Source organism: Liolophura sinensis, chromosome 9 (genome assembly GCF_032854445.1).
Source record: "Liolophura sinensis isolate JHLJ2023 chromosome 9, CUHK_Ljap_v2, whole genome shotgun sequence".
In the NCBI taxonomy this organism is placed as follows: Eukaryota; Metazoa; Mollusca; class Polyplacophora; order Chitonida; family Chitonidae; genus Liolophura; species Liolophura sinensis.
Window position 1 is genome coordinate 20,898,825 of NC_088303.1, and position 25,235 is coordinate 20,924,059.

At 38.5% G+C, this 25,235-nt stretch overlaps 2 protein-coding genes across 3 annotated transcripts in view; one reads left to right on the forward strand and one right to left on the reverse strand.

Annotated features, from left to right (window-relative positions):
* The window catches only part of LOC135474676 (uncharacterized), a 30,667-nt gene extending 21,102 nt beyond the window's left edge, over positions 1-9,565 (reverse strand). For both annotated transcript variants that reach the window (XM_064754230.1, XM_064754229.1), the window contains exons 1-3: positions 9,465-9,565; positions 3,226-3,288; positions 1,056-1,114 (exon numbers count right to left, since the gene is read on the reverse strand). In XM_064754230.1, coding sequence (XP_064610300.1) covers positions 1,056-1,114; positions 3,226-3,288; positions 9,465-9,474 — 132 coding nt within the window. In that variant the 5' untranslated portion in view covers positions 9,475-9,565. The remainder of the gene's footprint in view (positions 1-1,055; positions 1,115-3,225; positions 3,289-9,464) is intronic.
* A 60-nt stretch (positions 9,566-9,625) lies between these two features.
* LOC135474748 (7SK snRNA methylphosphate capping enzyme-like) lies at positions 9,626-20,880 on the forward strand. Its single transcript, XM_064754330.1, has 4 exons — positions 9,626-11,438; positions 12,544-12,762; positions 13,549-13,675; positions 17,311-20,880. The coding sequence occupies exons 1-4, from the start codon at positions 10,011-10,013 to the stop codon at positions 17,514-17,516; spliced, it is 1,980 nt and encodes a 659-aa protein (XP_064610400.1). The 5' UTR covers positions 9,626-10,010; the 3' UTR covers positions 17,517-20,880.
* Positions 20,881-25,235: the final 4,355 nt, after the last annotated feature.

Sequence of the window (25,235 nt, forward strand, 5' to 3'; positions counted from 1 at the left end):
GCAAACATTATACAGAGTCACAATCAATACATATTAGTTTGCCTTTGACTAGTGGATAGAGTCTTAAATACATGCAGGCATGATCTGCCTTATATAAGTTATACCAGCGTGTTGCACGGGTATCCGACCTGATATTTCTTCACGATGATCAGTATTTCGACGAGCCCGTATCAGCCTGTATACCCACTCAACAGGCTGGTGTAACAAATTTATCACTATGAAGAGCATATGGGACAATTTTTGCCTTTAATTAATACGAGTACTTCGGCCAACGCTTGCTGTGTTTTCTCGGATGCAGCATGCCAAGACCAACATCACGGCACAAACGATGAGAAGAAAAACGCAAGGCCCAATTGTAGGCCTTGGCTGAGCCGAGAGGAAAATACTTGCCTTAGGCAAACTGTTAGCAATTTTTGATTCAAGTTTGAAGGATGTGCAATTGAATTGCCTCAAAAAGTTGTTGTGAGAATTTTTTCCATGTATTGTTGTTAGCTACAGAATCATTAAAACTGATGAAAATGAAAGCAAGAAGAGTTGACTTATTGACTAGTAGACACTTGTTGGTCTACTGGTGCCTTCTTAGCTCTGTACATGTAGATATAATACAGAAAAAATATCCATAATTCTTCCGCAAATATGGTAGCTTATTCATAGTGGATTGACCACTCACATAATTATTGTAAATGTTTTGAACAATGTATATTTAATTACTTGATTGATGTTTTATGCTGTACTCAAGAATATTTCACTAATTATATGACGGCAATCGGCATTATGGTGAGAGGAAACCAAGCAGATCTCGAGGGAAACCCATGATCATCTGCAGGTTGCCGAGATCTTCCCATGTAGAACTGGTAAGAACGCCAGCATAAGCTGTAACTGACAACCACCTTATTGGTGAGAGGCCCCTGAGCCACTACTCCGTGCTGGCACGCTACAACTTCTAAGCTTTGAACAATGTTTACTTCACTGCAAGTATAGCTTGCATGTTCTTGCTTATATCCTTGTATTAATTTCTCATTACTAAATACGCTTCAGTAACCAGTTTTTCACACCTGTTCTGCCCCAGTATTTCCACCAGTGTTATCCTTCTTATCCTTTTCTTTTCCTGGAACTGTAACAATTTACAAAAAAACATAAAAATAAAAATATGCTCTTTCTTACAATATCACAAAAAAATTAAACTCATACAAGACAACATGTAAGTAGTAGCCTGCACAGTACAAAGACATGCACATGTAATTTTTTCATTATATACAGAAGTCATGGTACATGTATATTAGTTTCACTTTTCCTGAACAGTATGCCTACATGCACATGTGATACCTCTGGGCCAATGGAACCATATACATGCACACCAATTCTTTTTTTTTTAACTCAAATTTTCCCACAACTGATAAACCATGTTGCCTTTTTGATGTTATAACACAGCTAAAATGCAGTTCTATACAATGCGAATGTGTTTTATAGATCTGACTGGACCTATGATCAACATGTAAGTTGAATATTCAGCGAAGAGTTACCTACAGGTACCTGTCAGTCTACTGCAGGCACCTAAAGGATATCTGCACCCTCACAATCATAAATTTGTTTCGAAATTAAGTTAAATGACTAGTACGTGTGTAGGCTTATATCCCCAGTTCTCCCATTTCATCAAAAGTGTCCCTTTTCCAAGCCAATGAAATCCACTGATCTGAATAATCATATCCACGTTATCACAGCATGTTCTTTTGAAGTATTCATACTTTCCACCATCAAATCATACTGATCATATTTAGTTATTGTTTATATGTCATATAATACATATATATGCAGAGAATAGGTAGGGTTGACATATCTATATATCTTGTAGTATAAGACAGCACCTGGTTATTGTTTATTTTCAATGAAAGACTAGCATTCAAAGTTTCTTAAACCGGCATTGAATAATTTTTTTATTTTTTTTTTCAACCAATAAAAGTTTAGTGAAACTTTTTGACAGCCCTTCAATATATGTTGCCATTATTGAGAGAAGTGTGAGGTCACTTTTACCCTTGCTCTTTAACATCAGAGGTATTTTTCATATTATCGGCTAGGCTCAACTGGCTGTACATCATGGCGCAAAAATAAAGTATGATACTTTTTAGAAAGCTTCAGCATCCTACTTTCACGTGAAAGATGTTTTAGCCAGGTGCTGAAAAACACAAATAATATATTAGTGTTAGTTATTCCAATGAGGGCAGAAACAGACGGCACCATATTTTGATGACATGCTTATAACTCTATAAATCAGTCTTTAAATTCAAAGTTACAAAACTCCAACACTCATATCCTTTGCACATGTGGCAAAAAGCTAAAACCAGGCTTCACCAGGCAGAAACAGCAGTGTTCTTGGAACAAAGAAATAACCTGAGCTTGGTAAAAATTGATAACATTGTGAGAGCTTTCAATTTTCTAATTGTGAGCAATTTTGCTTACGTTGAACAGTGGTATCAGTTTATCTTGGTTGTGCAACTTCACAAAAGTAAAGTGGTTCCCGTATGCTTTTTAAACTTTATATCGAATATGTTGCACAGATACATTGGTGTAATGTATTATAATTTTCTTTTTCTTAAGCAAGTATAACTGAAACATATAGAAACTGTGAAAATTAAGAACTGCATGTAGATGAGAACAAATGTGAAACTGGCGTAATAGAAATCCTGGATCAGTCAATCTAGATTCATCAAATTACAGCGCTAACCCACAAGGTTGAAAAAATAGGGCTGCAGACAGTCTAGAGACACCACTGGTTTATATCTCACTAATATTTATTTACTTGGTTGGTGTATTCGAGACGGTGGACATCTGGGCAATTCACTAATACAAGGCACCAGCAAGCAGAGGACGAAATGAAAGATAACTGGGAAGGTATAGGTAAATGCACAACATTGGACTATATTCTGCCTATAGTTCAGAGAAGTACGGCTGATAACCAGAAATTATAGTATGTAAGACAACAGATCAATGAGCACAGCACATACAAATTGTGAATGTCAACACAACCTGGTTTTGGATTTATGAGGCTGCAAAGCAGAGTGAAACTAGGCCATGGAGACCCCTGTACTTAACTAATATACAGGTATCATCGTTGCCACAAAGTCTGCACTCAGCTGATCAGTTGGATCTCTAATTAGTCAGATTCAATTGCATTAATAAAAGTTTATGATAAAATTTTCTATCATATAGGCATACGCTAAACTTTACCTGCAAATGGTTTCTTGAATGATTTTAGAGACTTAGTTGACTCCATTGCAGCTACAGGCCCATCTGAAAAGTTAAAATGACAGGACATGTAGCACAATTCTAGCCCTAGAATTGTGCCAAAAATTATTAGAATCTTACGTGTTAATTAAAAGTCAAAGAAAAACAAAAAATTGTAAGCCTTATTATTTAAATGGAAAAATTTATTCCATTTGGAACGATCTTGAACATAACTTAGTATTGCCAAAACAAATTAACCAAACTTTGCATGGTATTCACTTTGTGAGCCAGTCATCACTTTGCAGTGCAATGCAATGGATATTGATCTAAATATGAAAAGCTTTGGTCGTGAGTTACGTGATTGCAATTGGTTAATGTGTTTCCCATTTAAGGGTATCCCGATGTGGTATTTGTCAGAAAGTGTGCATATCTGTATTTGACTGTATCTTTGTCCCTGTGTTACAGAGCACAACTAGTCCAAATACACTGACTGTTGGTTGAACAATATTTGGATAGGCCATCTTCATGGCTGCTCAAACTATAATCAGAGACCAGCAATGTTTTCCCAATGGTGAGGAACAGGTAGCGGCCCAAATAACCACTCCACTACCCTCTAGTTGGTCAAAGCCACATCATAGGAACAGGTAGCGGCCCAAATAACCACTCCACTACCCTCTAGTTGGTCAAAGCCACATCATAACATCTACCACTCCAATCGCCACACAAAATTTTTTAACAGAAATCGAATAAAGTATCGTTTCACGAATAAAATGCCTTAAGGCCAGTGATTTCAACACTATCACCATTCTTTGCCTTCTTAATTGTTTGACCAGGTCATGTGAACACTTGAATCATCACCAACAGTCAAACTCCTGAACGCTGTAATTCTCAACTCATTCTTAGTTGACTTTATTTAAGATAGTGCAAAATTATGATACTATAAATAACCAAATTCCACAAAATTAAAAATTGCGTTGTCAAAATAATGCACCAGACTAAGATGATCATACTGTTGGAAATGAAAACCTGCAAAAGTCTGCTTAAGGGCAAGTTTGCTCAAAATTACCAATCACCCATTTCACATACATGGTGGCCGTCTTGAAAACACAGCAGTATCACATGGCCTGGACGCTTTATCTGTAGAAACCATACTTCATTGAATTATGATTAAAAAATTTGGGGCAGCGATTGAAAGGGAAGTGGTGTGTTAGATGTTACGACGTGGCTTTGACCAACTAGAGGTAAGTGGAGTAGCCGCTACCTGTTCCCCACCATTGAGAAAACATTGTTGGTATCTGACTGTAGGTTGAGCAGACATGAATATTCCTCAACCAACAGTCAGTGTACTTAAACTACACAATAATCAACCCATGAAAATAATCCTCAGAACACATTTATACAAGTAGTTCAAGTATGTCAAGACTGTACACTTAAATCCTTTCTAATTATATCACATTATCTTTCAAGACCAAGTTCATGCAAAACTTTCCAAATATTAAACTATGTGATGAAGGCAATGGCACAATTTCACAAAACAAGCCTTGTACATCCCTCTAGGGCACTGTACCCACATCTAAGGGACATTTACTACATCTTCACATGCGCATTAAAACTTCTCAAGGGTAAATCAATGTCAACCAAGTTTTTCCCATGATCAAGTAACCTTTTCTGAGTCTCACTGAACCAGACAAAATCCATGACAACCACACAACTTCACAACATAAAAACACTTTCAGACACTACGTCTGCCACTGTTATGACCACTTGCAAACACTTTGTGTTGCTTGATTTAAGAGTTATATTCTGTAACTATACCCAGCCATGAAAATTTCGGGCAATAAGTGTCAAACTGATCATCCAAAGTGTACCATTTATGTCCATCACATTTCTTTAGATGTTTAACAATCAGGGTTCATACTCCCAAGACAGAATTTCTTTCAAGACTTTTTCAAGAGCGTTTTCAAAGTTAGCTTGACATTTTTCAAGATTTTTGTATCAGACTATTTCCACTTCAACTTGAGACTCGTCTTGTTTTTTACCCTTAAAGCACGCCTATCTGAAGAACTATTTGCTCTTCCAAATTTCATTTGTGGCACTTGCCTTAAGCAGATAACTTCTGTCTACTTAAAAAAAATTTTATGAAAGATTTTTGTCATTCATGACGTTGACGAAAATATCTGTCATATTTGTTGAATTCTGTCACGCGTGGAAGATTCCTCGCTGTGTGTGCTGAATGCAAGCTATCTCCTCTCGGTTTTGCGTCAAAGTGCATGCCTTACGGCAGTCACATGACAGTCAAAATAGTGGTTGAGCAAGACATTGTTTCGTTACTTCTTTTACTTCGTTCTTCGCAACCACTTTGTCCAAGCTTCGCCGCAATATCCACCACAGCCGACATCTGTTTGTCTCGGTCTTTAAAATCGGCCAACCTGACATCATACAAACAAGGGTAGTCAAGCCACATGTCAACAAGTTTATCCTCGATGATAGCGTCTGACACCAGGTCGCTTGTGGCCTCCATTTTGACTGTCATGTGACAACCGTAACACCATAGATATTTTCCTCAGCGTCATGAATGACAAAAAACTTCATAAAATTGACTGCAGACAGAAGCTATCTGCTTAGGGAATGAAATTTGGAAGAGCAGATAGCTCTAGTGTGCAGTGGGCTTAAGATGGAGTCACAGGGAGGCCTAACCCATCTTGGCGATATTAAAGTTTTCCTTAGACACACTGTACATTACTTTACTTTTTGCAACATGTTTGCACAGCCAGTCATAATACTTTGGATTTTTCAGCCAGTTGTCATTGAAGAGACACACCATTATCAAACTTTATGTCAAAGTGGGCCAGGCCTAGTCCTGTTAGCCTATGTGGACGACACACGACTTCAACAACTGCCAAAAAAGTATAATAGGAACATCTTTCAAAACTTTTGCAGGCCAACGCATACAATGTGATGACTCCGATGCGTCAGTAGTTAGTAGGCTTATATGTCACACTGGCACTGGTAAGATATGGACACGCTTTTCAATAATTATCCGTGACTATCTTTTAATTCATGATAAGTGTACATGATGATAAATGTTTGAATGAGACAACGAAGCTACTATGGTATCTAAGATCAGAGATTTTCATAATGACACCCACGAGCTGTGAAGGACACATTAACTGGTACCTTGCGTAGACATGTAGGCCACAGCAGCATACAACTTTTGTGGTCTTGTCTGTCATTATGTATTAGTTTTTATAACTACATGTATTTCAACAAAAAGCATATTTCTGTCTCAAATATAGAATTAAAAACAAATTTAGGTAGTATTTGCGTTTCCAAGGCCTTGATTTTTTTCATTTGTTTTCAAGGTTCTTCAAGGTTTTCTAGGTAGGATACAAACCGTGAATAATATAAAATATGGTATTTTAAAAAAAAAGCAAAGGTAGGATGGCCAACATTAATTACCACATGGCTTACAGGATATATTTATTTATTTATTTTTGACTGGTGTTTTATGCAGTACTCAAAAATATTTCACTTAAACGACGGCAGACAGCATTATGGTGGGTGGAAACCGGAAACCGCAAGATCTGTTTGATAAAAAAGACAAAGGGGCCTGGACCTTCGCACAGTATCAAATTAAAATCGAGACTCTGACAACGCCAGGCCAATATAAGAAAAGGAGCTGGAGTCTTTTGGGGTTATATGTGTACATGGATGATCTGTATGTCTTAGTCCATGTCATTGTCTTTGAGTATAGGCCTAATTAGATTAATCTTAATTTCTTATAGTTTTTTATATGTTTGATCATGGAGGTAGAATAGAAGGAGGCAGAATAGAATAGAACTATGAGGCTTCAAAGTGTTCAATGTACATTACCGACACCGTGGGGGCTGCTCTCTATTGTGACAGGAGATTGGGGCTGTCTGGCTTAGTTCGGTCAAAGCACAAGTGCTCCCGCGAGGCTGTCGCAGGTGAACATCTAGGACACATGTTTAGATAAAGACATAAGTCGACGGACATTTGCCAACAACGTCTGTAAATTTGTGTATTTCTGTTTGTGGTTTTTTGGGTTGAAATTAAAATAAATATATGTTTTTAACACTGAAGCCTTTGTATATTGGCGAATAAGCGCACCAACAAGGACTGGCTGGCGTCTTGATCTAAGAATGGCACAAACAAAGCATAAAATACACATACATGTGTAATGTTGAAGTTTTTATGAAAGTTATGTGAGCTGTTTATGTTGATTAGCATACTTTATGCCCTCTTGGCAATAAGAAACAAAACCTCCAGGAATTACAAGGTCTACATGGTTACAAATATTGATCTACAGTTACCGAATTTAATGGATTTATCAGCTTATTGTATAAGATTCGGTAAATCTTATAATTTACATATTTGTGGTCGAAGCATTCCTATCGGTTTATCTAGTTCAGTTTGGAACAAACTCAAGGTACTGGTCATTATTTTATTTATTGCCATCCATTACTAAGTCTTGTATTCAACACTGAAATAAATGGACACTGATCGCAGATGAAGTTGGATGGACCATGGAGATAACATCATTGCAAATGTCAAGTTGTACGAAATTCAGTAAGTCACGCTGATATTTTGCCTTGTTGGCTGCATATTTCTGCATAGCATACCTTTCACCACAAATACAACAGTATTCGGACAACTTTTCTGCGTAAATATCCATTCTCGTGGGTCTCAATCAGCTTTATTTTTCCTAAATAAAATTGAGACTTTTGAATTTGCTATTTGTATAAATCTATAGGAAATTAGGTTCCCATAGAGGGGTTGGAATCTATATATAAATATGTATATGTAGGTGCTAATTAATCCCTAATGTTTTCAATATGTCTAGGGGAGATCAGCCAGGGCAATGCCAGATGCAGGGTAGGTCCGAACCGTGTAAAATATTTTTAATTCTGTCTATTAGATAAATATTATTAAAGTCACCTGCCCGACCCACCTATGCAGCCGCCGAGCAACAGGTGTGAAAGTCTATGTGTGTATACTACTCCACCCAAGCATGCAGCAATTGCATTTCCTCTATTATCACCGGGTACATGTAAGTTAAAACCTTGGAAATAACAAGTGTAGAGGTTTTTAAACACGACTGCGTGCCAGGAGGGGTTTCCTCAAAGCAATTTTTTTGTGACTTTTGCTAGACTGTGTCCTTACTATATATGAATGGTATTCCATATTGTGTAGGCCTACAGGCTTAACTGCTCTGTGTTTTCACGCCAGATTGCCCTGCACTCTTGTGCACTTGCGCTGAGAGGAAAATAGTGCAGAAGCAGCTCTTGCGTTACTTCCAAAAGCTTGGAATTCGCACTTCCTACTCCCAAATAACATGGTATGAATACACTTTTCATTTCGCTCTTTTGATTGGCGTAATCTTTTTTATGAAAGCTGATCGGAAAGTATATCAGTAGTCTGTCTTAGACAGGCAATATTGTGATTTTCTCAGTTCTTCTAACGTTAATCAAATGGGCCTTTTTTGTATTTGTAACACTAGATTTTCTCTGAAAATATGCTTCCGTCCTGCTATTCACTTAAGCAGTCCATAACTTGATACATTATCTACGTTCACATGAAATTTTATTTTTCTCAACTGATAGGGAATTATTTCAAATTATGAAAATCGATTTACAGCATGGTATTTTTCTGATCACTGTAACAACCTAACCAAATCTCGTACAGCTGTCAATCAAACCTGTGCGCATAATAATTTTATAAGCCGTTCTTGGTGACCAGCTTGTTAGGATGTACATACAGGGGAAAGTGCTACACATACAGGTAATTTACGGGTATGTGCTCTTTAAAGAAAAAATGCTTTTCCGGGCGAGTCTCGCTGATCGTCGGTAACGTACAGTACAGTGTAGCCTACATCAAAGCAGGACAAGTCTGCATGAAGCCTTTTCATAACTCAATAGACCTGCATGCGGTCGACGGGTCAGTCAGCCGCAACCAGGCCGAGTAGGGTCTCCTACTGTTCTACCCCCATGGTTCAATAGTATATATTCTAATAAGCATTATTTTAAGCCTTTTATTGTTGGGCTATGTTTAGTATAAAGCAATTAATATATCACCGAAGGAAAATTGGCAGATATCTGACATCAGGAGGCCCTTAACCACAGGCTGAGAGTGAGAGTCACACTTTTTTGTTGACCTACAAAATCAAGCAAGCTTTCACTCTCTTTAACAGCTTAACGGCAGTAGAATAATTTCATATTTACCAAATGTCATTCACCTGTCACATTGTCCGTCAAAATAAACGTCCCGCGTGTGTTTTGAATCGACAGACGACACAGTCACTTCCGACTCCCACAATCCATCCAGGCGCATGTGCAAAGTGTGCAGCGAGCGCACCAAGTTGGCTTGAGGACGACAGTTGGAAGTGGGTATTTGGGGAATAGTTTCCGGTTGTCGCAGCGTTGGAGGACAACAGACTGCAGTTTAAGACACCTAAGTCATTTGCTGCGGTAGACACGTATATTTAGGGCAGATCATTGGTTTTAGCCTTATTTTGCGCCAATGTTGTGACGCTTTGTGGTCGTTTACAATGTTGTTTCTGAAAGTTGTCGCCAGGGGGCGCTGAGGCCTGTTATCGTTGTGCCGTCGTAAAAAGTTACTCAGGCTGCAGCAAGTCGGTTAGTAGGCTGAAAGCTGCACTGCAGAGAAGACATGTAGGGAACATGCTTGTACGTCCCTGGATGAAACTGTACGACAGGCCTGATCATCAGAACTTTCCACTCGCTTCTTATATTTAAAACTCTGATACAATGAGTGTCGAGGTGAAAACCCCTACCAGAACTCAGTTCGAACACGTGGAGTTTCAGTGTGGTGAAAAACAATCTACTTCATGTCCGTATCAGTCGACCGAGGAAAGTGACAGCAAGCAGCAGCAAGGGGTACCCACTCCAAATGGCAAGTCGGCTAGGCAGGTGACAATTCTTGGAAACCAACAGAAACCAGATGGTCCTAGTCCCAGACAGGAGAACAAGCAGTACCAAACAAAGCGAAGGAGATTTAGTGTTCCTGCCCAAAGAGGACCAATGTTTGGGTCAAAGAAAAGGCGATACAGCACTAAGCAAGACAAAATTGTACTCCCTACCAAATTTCTTCTTGGCGGAAATATCAGCGACCCTTTGAATTTGAACAGTTTGTACGATGATGAAACAGGAATGCTGCTCAATGAAAAAACACCCAACTCATCTCCATTACCGTTTCCAGTTCATCGTGAAAATACTAATTCGGTTTTCCCCCCAAATATTACAGACCCTCTGAACTTGAACTCTGGGGAGGATGTTGATGATTTATTTACATCAAGACTAATGGCACGGAAAAGACGACGACACAAGCACAAGAAGAAACAGGATGAGGATATCATTACATCAACTGTGACAGTAACTCCGTCAAAGGAAACAGAGAAAAAGAAAAATCTCACATTGGCATTAAAAATTGATGTTGATTCTTCATGTACTTCTACATCTGTCCCTGAAAGAGCATCAGCAGAATCAGACTCAGAATTACTCGTGTCAAATCAAAAGAAATGTGAGGATAAAATTGTTTCCCCAGTCATTCCACAAACCTCAAAGGGTCGTAAACGCCGAAGAACTGTGAGTGAATGCATGAAACCTGAATTTTGGGATGGAATAGGTAATGCAAGACGTGCTTTGCTTAGAACTGAGAGTGTACCATTCGATAATGAAATTCCTCTGCCCCAAAGTATTGTAACACCTAAGAAGATGAAAAGGCAAACTAGTGCCCCCAAGACTTCACAGCCAATCAAACGTCAGCCTAAAGCTGAGAAACGACGAAAGAGCAGCAGGACATGTCAAAAATTTGTGTATGGAAATTACAATCGGTATTATGGATACAGAAACCCCGAACTTGATCAAGATGTGCGATTGAATAGCCTCAGACCTGAGTGGTTTGCTGGAAAAGATATCTTGGATATTGGCTGCAATGTTGGCCATATTACTTTAGCAATTGCTTGTGATTTCAGACCTCGTAAGATTGTTGGAATGGACATCGATGGAAGGCTGATAGCTGCAGCTAGAAAGAACATTCGCTATTATCTCACTAAAACTACGATAAAGACTGACATATATCCACTGTCTGTTAAGTTGAACTATGGCCCGATTGTTGTGCCTGCTGTGGGAGAATTACAGTCACCCATATTTCCAAATAATATCATGTTTTTACAGGTAATTAAATCCTCTTAGAAGTTACCCTAAATGACCATAAAATTCGTCCATGACTAACTGGCCCAGTTTGCAATATTGAGAGTTGTATTGAGTGTGGAAAAGTATTGTGAGGTTTGATTGAAACATGGGATGATATTCTACAGGAAAATTATAAATTTCAGCACCAGATGTAATATTTTGTGACATTTGTTTGCCTCTGAAAATGTGCTTTTTGGGCAAAATTTGAAATCATTTAAGGTAGTAGTAATTTCCAAATTAGATCATGGCCTTGCCAAGATATGCTCTCGAGGAAAAAAAAAAAAAAATTCTGCGGAAATTGATATTTCATTGGACTAACATGGATGGTAGTTGGTACTCTAGTCACATGACTAAAGACTGTGCCAATGATTGGCTCATAGCTGCTATGACATCCCTGCAAAACTATGAATAAATGGAAAAGTTTTGATATTGTTGGTTAACTTAGTCACTGAACTCAGGAAATGGTGTGCAGGTTGCACCCGTTCAATTCCTCTGTGTGTACAGTTTCTAATGGCTCTTTTTTATTCTTAGTGATTATGTTCTGTGAAATTTGCTGAAATTGAAGTTTGGACAGTATGTAAAAAGACAGTATGTATGTAAAGGCCTTGAAATGATACCTCTGATGCCAACACTAAAGTTTTCCTGATAAAAAAAATCTAATTTATCGTCACAAAAAAAACGCTTGAGGTTGCCATATTCATGGCTTTGCAGTGTTGTCACAGCTGCTCTGACCCAATCATCGGAATGCTGGAGGTGAAAACAAAGCGAATTTAACTCGGGTGAGATTGACCGCCCGAGTTACTTTCTGGAAAAGCAATCAGAACTTACCTAGACTTCTAATAGTATAGCTTCAGTGTCCTGTAGTACTTCAAACTTTCCGAATCTGCAAAAATAAACATTTCGTCCATTTGCATGTAGCTCCATGTCAATCACCTCCTGCCCATTGCAAGGAACACGGTTGCTTTAAACTATAAGGTGGATGACTGTCAGAATCAAGCAAAATGTATCACTTGAGAAATGTTGAACTTTAGTTGAAAGTACAGTAATTACCTATTTAATTAACCGAAACTTTTCTTTTTAATCACAGGGAAACTATGTGTTGGAATTTGATGAGCTCTTAGATGTACAAAAGGAGGAGTATGATGTCATCATGGCGCTCAGCATCACAAAGTGGATTCACCTTAATTTTGGAGATGATGGCATGAAAAGGTTTTTCAAACGCATTTTCAAGCAGCTCCGACCTGGTGGAAGGTTGATACTTGAACCACAAGCTTGGCCCTCTTATAAGAAGAAGAAAAAACTCACAGTAAGTATTGGGAATTTATCATGTTGAACAGTTGTGCTGGGCGTATTTAGATTTGGATGATGTTATGCATCTAGAAATGATTAGTATGTAAAGTTAACCTCCGATGTAATTTGAAGTCATTAAAAATATATATAAATATAAAAGCAATACCAGATCTCTCAGGTGATATATAAGGTTTATGAGGCTGTACTTTACTTTTACACACTTTTTTGTGTGTGTGTGTGTGTGTGTGTGTGTGTGTGTGTGTGTGTGTGTGTGGGTCGAAATCTTGACAGTTTGTACCAGGTCAAGATGTTACGTCTAGAACCATATATACTTGGCCAAACAAACAAGGATTGATGCTAAATTACCTGGGCACTAATAAGTGATAAGCTTTGGTGTACCAACATTCACTTTTATATTTGCCAATTCTCTTGCAGACTATATGCAGTGATTCCTTTGGTCAGGTTGTGTTTCTTTGTAATTGAGAACTCTGGGAGAGGGGGAAAGGCACTTCACTGAGATGTCAAGTTAATGCCCGTTTTAGCTGTTTTAAGGATCATTAGTCTGTCAATGGTACCAAATCCTGTGGATCGGGTTAACTGTTTATAGACTGGCAACATAAATACTTTCGTGAACTGGTTATGGAACCTGTTTCAACTTTGCATCTTGAAAGAGATCAGGACCACATATTACCAAACCATGAATAGGGCTAGTCAAAGGTAAATATATTCTCACAAAATACAGAGCTGATTTTGATACATATCCTTACTTGTATGTGTATGTGATGGTTGCTTCTGTTTACAGGATGAGATCTTCAGGAACTTCCAAAGCATTCGGTTTAAGCCTGATCAGTTCACTGATTACCTGCTGTCAAGGGAAGTCGGATTTTCCACTTGTGAGGCTCTTGATGTGCCGTATAATAAGTCTGCAGGTAATGGAATAAGCTAATCAACAGGCTAAAACTTGGCGTGTATCAATCATTGTACGTGCAAAAAGTTCCCTAATGAATTCCTTTAATGTCCGCTAATTCTTAAATATCGAAAAATATTTTTAAAATGGTGTTAAACATTCATCAGGCCATTCTGTAAACAAGTTTTATAGGATGAGCAATGCAACAACAACACGGGCTATTCAGCAACCTACTCGGGATAATGATATTAATGTTACTTTTTGACGTTTAAATTTAAAGGAGCAAGTTCTTTAGGTGAAATCAATCTCTTTGCCATAGGCCAACATACAGTATGTCAACATTGTCTGATGTAGGAGCCTATTATAAGTACTAGTAACTTTTATGTGAAGTTTTTACCTAATAATATGAACAGGAGTGAAGATGATGAGGAGTAACAATTGTTAAGTTCACTTAACAATGCAGCGCTTGTAAGTAAATCTATTAGCTTTCTTTTTAGAATCGGGGCCTCCGTGGCTCAGTCGGTTAGCGCGCTAGCGCAGCGTAGTGACCCAGAAGCCTCTCACCAATGCGGTCGCTGTGAGTTCAAGACCAGCTTATGCTGGCTTCCTCTCCGGCCGTACGTGGGAAGGTCTGCCAGCAACCTGCGGATGGTCGTGGGTTTCCCCCGGGCTCTGCCCGGTTTCCACCCACCATAATGCTGGCCGCCGTCGTATAAGTGAAATATTCTTGAGTACGGCGTAAAACACCAATCAAAAAAAAAAAAAAATCTTTTTAGAATCAAGTTCACAGCAAACCTATATTAGATATGATAATATTGATTTATTTTTTATTTATTTGATTGGTGTTTTACGCTGCTCTCAAGAATATTTCACTTATATGACGGTGGTCAACATTATGGTGGAAAGAAACCAGACACAGCTCGGGGGAAACCCACGATCATCCGCAGGTTGCTGCAAGTTGCTGGACTTGAACTCACAGCGACCACATTGGTGAGAGGCTTCTCGGTCATTACGCTGCGCCTGCGCACCAACCGAGCCATGGAGGCCCCTGATAGTATTGAGATAGAGTATATAAAGCCATATGACCTGATTTAGTAGGCCTATGCCAGTAGCCCATCTAACAGCTTCAAGTTTGTGGAAAATTTCATTGATTAAGCTGGTTTTGTAGCTCTAAAGACTGAGATGTATATTTACTTCTGTTGTTTAGTTTACTCTGTGCATAACGTAATACGGTTATAATAAACTCTACAAAGCCGAAAGGCTCTACATTTCTTTAATATGGCTGATGAAAAAAAAAAAAAGATATTTTAAAGACATTATCCAGGGATTCATGGAAGTCCAAATTTTTACAACCGGAAACTTAAAATTATATGTTTGTCTGGTCCAAACACCAACTGTATCCTGGTATTGAGTTTAATTCTTGTTGCTAATAACCAGTTGTCTTCTAGTACAATTCATTGGTTGTCTCCACCCACAAAGGGCCTGTCAGTTATTCAGTCTGTAATGGAGGACCTGGCCCCACCTCATTATATACATGACTTCAAAGGAATGCATTTCACCAGGACATCACATTATGATATACTGTAAAATTGTTGACATTTTCCCGAAATTTTTTTTAAACGGATTTTAAGTTGTTACCATTTTGATTTGTTTGGTTAGTGTGAGCATGACAATCTTCATTGTTTGCACCACTGCCATATATGGCAACAGATCAAGGCAACATATCATAATACAGTACATGTTTTGGTCCTTACATTGTATAGTTGTATCTCAGCAGTACAAATATGTCAAGGACACATAAAATACATGTACAATGTGTCAACTTTTTTTCAATCTTTCCAGGATTATATCCAAATGTTCATCACATATAGCAAACGATTACGAACAGCTCATTCCACAATTTCCACTGATACAGATAACTACTTAAATGGACAGTGAAAAACTTTGCACTGGTATAATAAGTTTGTTCACATTCACGCAATTAGGAAGATCAACTGTTGGGCAGTAACTCAAGGGGTAAGCAGTGCTACAGATAATTTTCAGAGGTAATGTGGTACTCCCTACCGCAGTACGCATATTTTGAAAATACTCAACACTTAACTATTTTAGGTCACCAACAATACATCTGGAAAGTGTGAAGTTGATTGAGTGAAGGGGGTTGAGAAAATCGAAAGATGCACATGTGCATACATGTTTAGGCCTACATAGACCTACCGGTCCAGAGATTTATGTAGTTACATATAGGACTACAAGTATATGTATGTACATGTCGATTGCCCAGAATCACGACTTATCATAATATTATAGAATAAATTAATCATTTCAGCTCTTCTTCACGAGGAATGAATCTGAATCAAGCATGTAGGCCTACATTTGTTTATTACACCTCAACCTGTAGGTGTACTGGGTTTACTCCAGTAACTCACTGACAACTTTACCTTTTAATTTTATTTTGATAGCAGGAGTTGCAGTATTATTTCATTCTATAGTAACTTGCCTAATGCGACTGATAATTTTTTTTACCTGTCTAAACATTTCTTTATACATGAACAACTGCTGTTTTGGGATCAAAACATGATACACTTGTTATACTAAATCCAAGTGTAGGCCTACATTAGAAGACAAAAATGTATTATGTGTGCTTTATTTATTGGCAGTATATTGTAGAACTCAAAAGTGTTTTGGAACATTACATGTACCCTTGATCGTTGTATTTCATTCATTTAGAAGATTTGAAACTGGACTCTCCATGACACTTTAACATAGCATAAATAACTGATGATCAGTGTAGAAACACTTACATTGGGAGCCATTTTAGGAAGATAGCAGAACTTGCTGTATAGTAACCCGAATTACCAATTTTTTTTTTTTTTTTTTTTTTTTGCTTTTGCTACATCTTCTTCATTGCAAACACTAAAGAATGTCACAAATACAAATATCACAGAAGTCATTCTCCACAAGATCGTCCTGCACGTAAACTACTTCGGAAATCTACTTTAGCTTTTGACAGGACTGTTGGCTTTAAATCTCGTATGTATGCTATAGTATTCAGAAATTTGGTGGTACACACAAATCATCATGCGTATTCAGTGCACTCTGTTTTAATTTTAGAAGCGTATCGTCTAATTTTTAAGTGCATTTACACCTGCACGCGTTATCTGTAGTAGTGGGGTCAAGGTCAAATGGCATCCCGCCATCTGATAACTTTCAGATTTTTTATTTTCACCGTTTTGGTGACTAACAAATAGGGCCAAATAGGCCTAGCGTATTATGTTATGGCGATTTTGTCTGTCTGCCTGTATTCGTGTCTGGGCTATAACTCCAGCTGTGTTCTGTGTAAAGTTTTCATTTGTGGTGTACACATTAGTCCACTTGCACAGTTAACATGGTAACCACATACCTATCATCAACACCCATGAAGATTCCCCTCAAGGGTTATATTCACCACAATGCTGCTGTTATTCTTTTATACATTTGAAACAAATGCATTTGTTGAGGCATATGTTGTGTTTACCTGAACCCTTGTTTTTTTTTTCTCCTACGGTTTCCTTTACATAAATGCCTTGACATATTCACAGACTGTCTTAGTGAAAGGATTTCTGAGTATAACAGATCACTCAAGCAAACAAGGTAATGATGAATGTTTCTTGTTGACAGGATTCAGACGGCCCATCCAGCTGTTCACTAAGCCAGACACCAGTGTTAACAGCCCAAACCCAATAGTGCTTGTGCCTGAGGTGGACAATCCAGAACCAGCAGTGGAAATACCCTCAGCAGAGAAGAGTGTCTGCACTAGGGCAAAGGTGCAGGAAGATAAATCACAGGCTACAAGCCAAGTTCTTGATTCTGTTCAGCAGCAGTAACCTCACAGACTTACCTGAGTAGCTTGCAAACTAAACCAGCAGGATGCTCACCAAATGAAAATACCACTTCTATGTACAGTGAACATGTTTGTGACTTTGTGGCTATTTGAAGTTGTTTATGAATAATCTGAATGAAGGAGGGGGTGTTGGCATGGTTGAGTACATATTCAAGAATGTGCACTTCTGCCTTGTACTCCTTCTCAGTATTAAACAGTCGGTTAAATTTAGACAATCCATCTATGAAAATATTGAGTATCCTTTTGTGCATTAATTGCTTTTTGTGTGGAACATTTTATTGCATTTTCCCATGTAAAGGCTGATCTACAGGGGTTAATTGTTTAATAAAGGAATCCTTGTGCTGTGCTCATATTGGACAATTCTATCAGCTGTTAGAATAACTAACACAAGCTCACAGCCAGTATGTTCTATGGAAAATTAAACATCTATCCATATGAGTTATGGTGGTACTTTTCCTGAAATTGGCAGTGAGGCAAGGCGAAATCTGGGGTGGCTTCTCTTGGCTTAGTGTTTCTAAACAGCATTGGGTGTACTATTCATCTAACATGCTATGATGCCACACTTTAATCTCAGTTCAATTCAAGTGTGCAGAAGGATAGGGCACAGCTTTAATTCTTTGTCTCCTAAGGGACTGATGGGATACCATGTCAGTGAGGAATCAGCTGTCTTTACATTCGGTTCTGGTTGATAATCAAACACTGTTATTTACGTAAACAAGTGCTCAGTGATGAGAACACGTTTTACAAATTGGCCAGTATATGTTCATCATAATCAAGTACTACTTGTAATGTTAATGCTCTTATGCAGCAAATTTTTGTTAGTACATGTACATGTATAAGTTTGCATGTTTGAATGGAATTCTGGATCTCAACAGTTTGAGGTAGTCAATGGTGCATCAGCTGGAGTGGGGATGGGGTATGGTTGTGGAGTTGTGCAGGTTGCCACTATACAGGTTAAAGTGAAAGACAGCACCTGACTAATGTTTATGTCCACTGAAAGACTGCCATTCAAAGTATCTTAAATAGGCATTAAATATTTTGCTAGATTTTTTTCAACCCAGTAAAAATTTTATGAAACTTGGTCTTGACACAGCTTTAGCGTGTCTTCATTATCGACAGCAAGTGACGTCACGTTTAGCTCTAACTCTCTAACATCGAAGGTGTTTTCCGTATTATAGTCAAAGTAGTAGCCTATGGCAGATAAAGTTGTGGACTTCAGTTATGAAGGTCCTAAGTGATAAATAGCTTTCTCAGAAATTGGACATACTGGAAGGATATTTCTTCCACTGCTTGAGCTGTTTATACAGTAAACCTGCTATATCATTTACATTTAAACAGCATGTAGATGCACGGCCGGGGTATTCCTGGTTCAGGTCGTAGCCTTCGGAGGGATAGTGCTGGCGATTTTTACCGCAGTTAAATGTTTACAAAATCGAAAAATGAAATGACCCTTCGGCTACATGTAACTAAATTCTTGAAAACGATCTCAAAATGTCTGATGCAGTAGTTCTGTGTTATCATATGTCACTTCATGGAGTGAATGGGTAAAGGCTACGTCACAGCTTAGGCCGCACAATCTGATAGTAACGTGTTTGATTGGAAAAAATTCTCAAGATGTCTACCTTGATTCACACCAGCCATTTGTGCAGTATTGTCATTTTGTTCTACAAGTTATTCGATGAAATCTCATTAAACTAATAAAGTATGATACTTTTAAGAAAGCTGGAGAATCTTGCTTTCGATTGAAATATGTGTTAGACAGGTGCTGTCTTGTCCTTTGATGGAAGAAATGTCCTGTGAAAAACGAATGTTGAGTGCTTAAAGGCTACGCTTATACTTGCTCCATATAAAGTGTGAAAAAGAAATACTGAACTGTACCACTTCAGTGGTTACATACAGGTTTTTGAGAAGGGAAATCTGTTGTCTGGGAACAGCCTCAGTAATGAAAATATTGGTTTTTGATCAAGCTAAATTTATTTCTTTAAAATTCTTGTTCCACTAAAGCATGAGAGTGTGGACATCTTAATGTTGGTTTAATATCATGGGGATACTGTATGTGTAAAATGGTCGGGATAGTTTTTAGTGCTAAATTAAGCTCTTTGCAACCAGAACTGGATGCAGATGTTGTGAACATCTTGATGCACTCTGTGGAATACCTTTGGCAAATATTAAAGCTCAGAGTATAGAACAAGAGACAAGTTTAGGTGATACACATTACAAGACTCTGCCAATGTAGTTTTACATTCATATGGAGAAACCAGTGTCTTTGGATAAATTGGATTTACATGTATTTAGATGCAAGTCATGTGGTTATGCAGATGTTTAGACTTTTTGATTTGAACTGGCTTTAAAAAATTTCAAATACAATAGAACAGTTGAAGTGGATTCCGGTTTATGACAAAGAGATTTACCCTAATTGTTCAACCTGTCAGCCGCCTCTGTGACCAATATTTTGAAACACTGAGATAACTATAAGTTGTAGAGAAACAATTTGCAGTTGTATGAAGCTTGCATCTTAAGTGTCACTAACGAATCCATTAAGTGTCATTGTGATAATCAATGTATGCTTAAATTCCGCTGAAAAAGAATGCTTTAGTGGTTAAAAAGGTTGAAGATTTACAGTATATGAAAACCTTAGTTGAAATAGGCATGTAATGTGACAGTCCTTGATGAACACTACAAAACCATTATAGAAAGACTTTTACCTTTTTAGTGGCAGGTAACTTATTTCAAGCTATGCAATTCTCCCCACACAATTACTTTGACATTTAGCAATGCTGTTAAGTGCATTTATTATTCATTCATTCCATATATGTGATTTCACCTTGGTTTATGTGAAATGAGTGAATGCCATGTGACATGTCATTCTTCATTACAGAATTATCATTGCTAAAAGTGAAAAATTTCTTTAAGTATGGCATGTAAAGTTGCATTTACAGAATTGTTGAGTCACATGCATTTTGTCAAAAATATAAGTTTTCATTGTTTAGATGGTGTTACTTCATGTCTTCACTGTCCAATCTTCAACCTTATTTTTGTTTGTCACCTATGATGACGAAAATTAGTTCTATAGCTGCAACATGGTAATATTTTTATACCTGGTTTGTATAGTTAATAGGTAAAAGAATGTCATGCCATAACGTCTTCAGTTATTAATAGAAAATCTAAAATCAGCGGAATTGATTTTGTCACTGTTGCGTTTGGTGTACATTCATTTGTGCTGAAACTCTAATGTCTGTAAGATGTTCTCATCCGACATGTAATTTCATTTATGTGAACAGATTAACACAATCTCTGCACAAGTGGTAAATCTGGCTGTTCCAACTCTTGCAATAAAGGATTTTACATGCATGAAATTTCTCTTTCATTATTTTGTTGAAAACTTTGTGTGTTATGACTTTGTGATACTCATTTTAACAAGAAGTTAAATGAACCAATAAAACAGGATAAAAAGGTTTGTGTCACCCACCAATAGGATGATCAGCGGTCACTAGTGTACATAGCTTCCATGTGTCCAGATAACGGCCTCCACTCCAGGTGATGGCACTTGCTGCTGCCTTACTTTGTGTTCAACACTGAGAAGTTATAATGAGGAAACATGACTGGCTGGCCCGGTGCTAGTATAATGTTACTGGGTGGGGTTGTCTTTGTCAAGTCTCTTTGGCATGATACTTCAGTGGCAGCAGCACTTTGGTGGCATGGACTCGCCCTGCCACAAGAAGGCACAGTATGTGTACACACACCTAATAACTTTTCGTCATATGACTGAAAAATTGCTAAGTGCGATGTTAAAACCCCAAGCATTACCACGCAGTAAGATATTGGAGCTGCTCAAGCACATTTGGGACATGCTAAACTGACATACCTATTGATTGAAGTTGTCAAACCAACAAGAGCTGGATTCAAGTCATATACCGGGAAGAGAATATTTTTCTCGAAAATTTCTTCTACTAGCTGACCCCCATTAGTAATTATAGTATTTAGTTCTGGCCATTTTGGTCAAAGATTATAGAAACTTCGAAAATCTTGATTTTCCTTTAAATCAACTGAAAATTCTCCTCCCTTTGTTCAAGTATGTTATATGTATGATAACTGCATTCAGAAAACGATTATGTACACAAATAACAAAGTCCTTTCTTTTATTAGGTTACAATTACCGGTGAACGTGTGCTCATAAAACATATTTGAAGTACACACGCAACATCACAGAAGAAAACGATGCATTCTACTGTCATTTGGGCTGTCTGTGAAGCTCGTCCTCTCGTCTCTCATTGCAAGACCAATTCCCAAAACAAGTAGTGAACGCATACACTCGACTTCATGCAACCATCTAGTGGCCTCACCTCTAACCTCGTATTGTCTCGCACTATCTGAAATCAAGCGGTAAATCCTGAACCGATCCACAAAAGTGACAGGTGAAGGAAAAAAAGTTCGAAAAAAAAATAAAAAATAAAAATAAAACTGATGAGAAAATCAATTTCTATAACTACCAACTTTTAAATTTTGGGCCCAGAGTTCAGAAGTTTGGGCCCGAGTCTAACTGGTTTATTTTGCTTTCCCTTTTAAAAATCAATTTTTCACAATGTCACTTTTACTCCTCCATAGTCCTGTCACATCATGGTATTTGTATTTCACTGCTCTAAAAGATACTGTATTATGCAATTCCTGCAAAATTTCGTGCATGACTAAATTCTTCATTTATCCGGATTGTGAGAGTTGTTTTGATACTAGAAACATGTTTAACATGATTTGGAGTTTGTTTGGAAGGTAAAAAGATATTTCATTGAGAAAATGCCACTTTCAGCGCCAAAAATATTTTATGACATTACATGTATTTGTCACTAAATCTCTTTTAGACGAAAATTTACAATCTGGTCATTTTACAGTTAGTGGCCCAAGTGCAATGGCTCCAGGGAGACCAGATTAACAGGAGGATAAACAGGTATTGTAGACTGGCGGTACAACAATTAAGCTGTAAGTATTAATGAAGTTGTTCATTCTTGCAGCAGTCTACATTTTTCAGGATTCTTTGTATCAACAAATTAATTTGTTAGTCAATACACAGTATGTTAATACAAAACAGCAAAAGTCTGCTTAGACTTAAGCTGCTCTTCAATTCCACTGCGAGACCAGTTAAATATCTGATGAAACATACAGTGCAACAAAAGTAAGTCACCCCCAAAACATTGTTTGATATCTCCCGTGGTATGTACCAGATCGCAAAGAAATTTTGCACACACCATCCCAGTAATCCGGGGGACGTGGTATATAAAGGATTAACGTGCAGGTGCAGTTGTGCGCTAATGGGCATGCGCAAACTGAAAATTGGTCGACTTTGAAAATTTCATAAAAGGAGACAACCAGATTTTTCAATGGCAATTCTTTATTTTATCACAGAATTCGATCAATTTCACTCCAGTAATTATCAATATCGTGTGTATCCGCCACGAGACTATCAAATTTCGACAACGCGCTCGCATTGTGCAGATGAGGTGTGCGATCCGACGTTGCGGGATCGCTAACCACTCTTCCCGAAGGAGTCGTCTCACATCGTCAAGAGTGGACTACATCCCAGCTCTACGATAGACTGATTGTTTCAACTGATCCCAAAGATGTTCGATGGGGTTGAGATCTGGAGAACACGCTGGCCACTGGATCCGGTCAATGCCTTCAGTTTGGAAGAAGTCATTCACAATCCTTGCATGATGTGGAAGTGCATTGTAGTCCATGAAGACAAATCCATCTCAAACGGCGAATGTGTAGGGCAAAACATGCGGTCTCAGAACTTGAGCAACATAGCCAGCAGCTTTCAAGTTTCCCTCAGTGTGAACCAGATCAGTCTTGCCTGTCAAACTGACGCCTGCCCAGACCATTACGCTGCCACCACCAAAGGCCGTTACTGGCTGCACGCTGTTCACTCTGCCGACGCCACACACGTCTCCTAGAGCCAACGTGACGGAGACGTACACGTGTTTCGTGGGTGAAAAGAATGTTGCCCCATTGCCGTCTAGTCCATCGAACGTGATTAGTCACCCACTGCAGACATGTATCTTATGACGGCGGAGCAACAAAGCTTTCTTCACCAGCCGCCTGGGACGTACTCCAATGGCATTTAGACGTCTCCTGATTGTTTGGGCACTCAACCCTCTCGCCCCGACACCAGCTGATCTCGAACCTCTGGTGCTGAAATTCAAAATGGATGTTCAGTGACATGACGAGCAAGTTGAATCCGCGCCAGAGTCGAAAATGGCATTGTTTTTTTTTTTGTGTGGCACACTCAGACCCTTATACCTTATGTTGTTCTGTTCCTTAGTGCAGCGTTTACGATTGGCCGATCTTGTCTTTGTGTGGTTGCACTGGGCCTTCCACTTCTTGGCAGGTCCTTGACATCTCCTGATGCGAGAAACTTCGCTTGCAATTTCTGAATGGTGTCACCCCCAGTCGACGTGCAACCTGTTTTACAGGGGTGTTAGCCTCCTAAAGGCCAATGTCCGTATTGCATAATCGAGGCATGGTATACCACAGTCACAAAACGTGCAACATTGATTGTCCAAGACTTGTGGGCAGTAATGTGGGCGATTCAGGTCCGAGAACCTTTTATTGACCATCTCAGACCTGATGCAGGTCATGTTTAACCGCATGAATTTCTTGTGGTGTGTGTCATATCCTTAGTGCGCACAAATATTTCAGGACTGGTAAAACAAATTCTCTGATAAAAACAAAATTTGGCAGTGAAAAATCTGGTTGACTCATTTTGTGAAATTTTCAAAATCAACTGATTTTCAGTTTGCACATGCCCGTTGGCACACAACTGCACCTGCATGTTAATCCTTGATATACCACGCCCCCCGGATTACTGGGATGGTGTGTGCAAAATTTCATTGCAATCTGGTACATATCAAGGGAGATATCAAACAACATTTTGGGGGGAACTTACCTTTCTTGCACTGTTCACATACCTGGCAAATGTAGATTTGTCATCTCATACACGGATATACAGTAAATGTAAGTTGTGATTGCAGTAAATAAAGTGTAAAGTGTGGTTCAAGTCTGGCTCATGGTGGCTTCCTCCCCAGCAGTATAAGTTTGAGGCGCTGCTAGCAGCCTACGATTGTCCTGCGTTTTCCCTCGAGCTCTGCCCCGTTTCCTCCAACTACAATGCTGGTCACCGCCACCGTATAAGTGAAACATTCTTTGGTATGGTGTGAAACATGTATCAAAGAAGTAAATATACGCTAGTTGTTGTCATGGCAGTTTAGGTTATCTTAAGCATAGATAGTCTGAAATACACTATTATATAAAGATGACTTTTTGGGTGATGGTTATTGGCAGGGTTCATTATAGTAGCTTCTAAACACACTCTTACATATGAAGTATCTGCCGAGTCTCCAGTGGATCGGCCACATGGAAGGATGGAAATTCATACAGAAGTACGGTTATCAGGCTAAACTGTACAAGTTACATCCACGTGGGAATTTTCCTTTTCACCAGCACCCTGTTTGATATTAGGTATTTACTTCAATGATGAGTTATGAGATTGCATTTTCCAGGTGTGCACTACATCGGTACTGGAGGGCAGAGATATGATCTTATATTTTGTTGACATTTGTAAGGCAATAATGGCCATTCAGTTAAGTCGGTGCTTATCTTCTCTGGATGTAACAGATAGTGTTTTAATGAAATTAGATTGCATTCTGAGTAT

Bases quoted from the DNA above. Each gene is read 5' to 3' on its own strand.
- LOC135474748 (XM_064754330.1), top strand. From the start codon at position 10,011: ATGAGTGTCGAGGTGAAAACCCCTACCAGAACTCAGTTCGAACACGTG. The intron at 11,439-12,543 runs GTAATTAAATCC...TTTTAATCACAG, and splicing joins ATAATATCATGTTTTTACAG to GGAAACTATGTGTTGGAATT. The intron at 12,763-13,548 runs GTAAGTATTGGG...TTCTGTTTACAG, and splicing joins AGAAGAAGAAAAAACTCACA to GATGAGATCTTCAGGAACTT.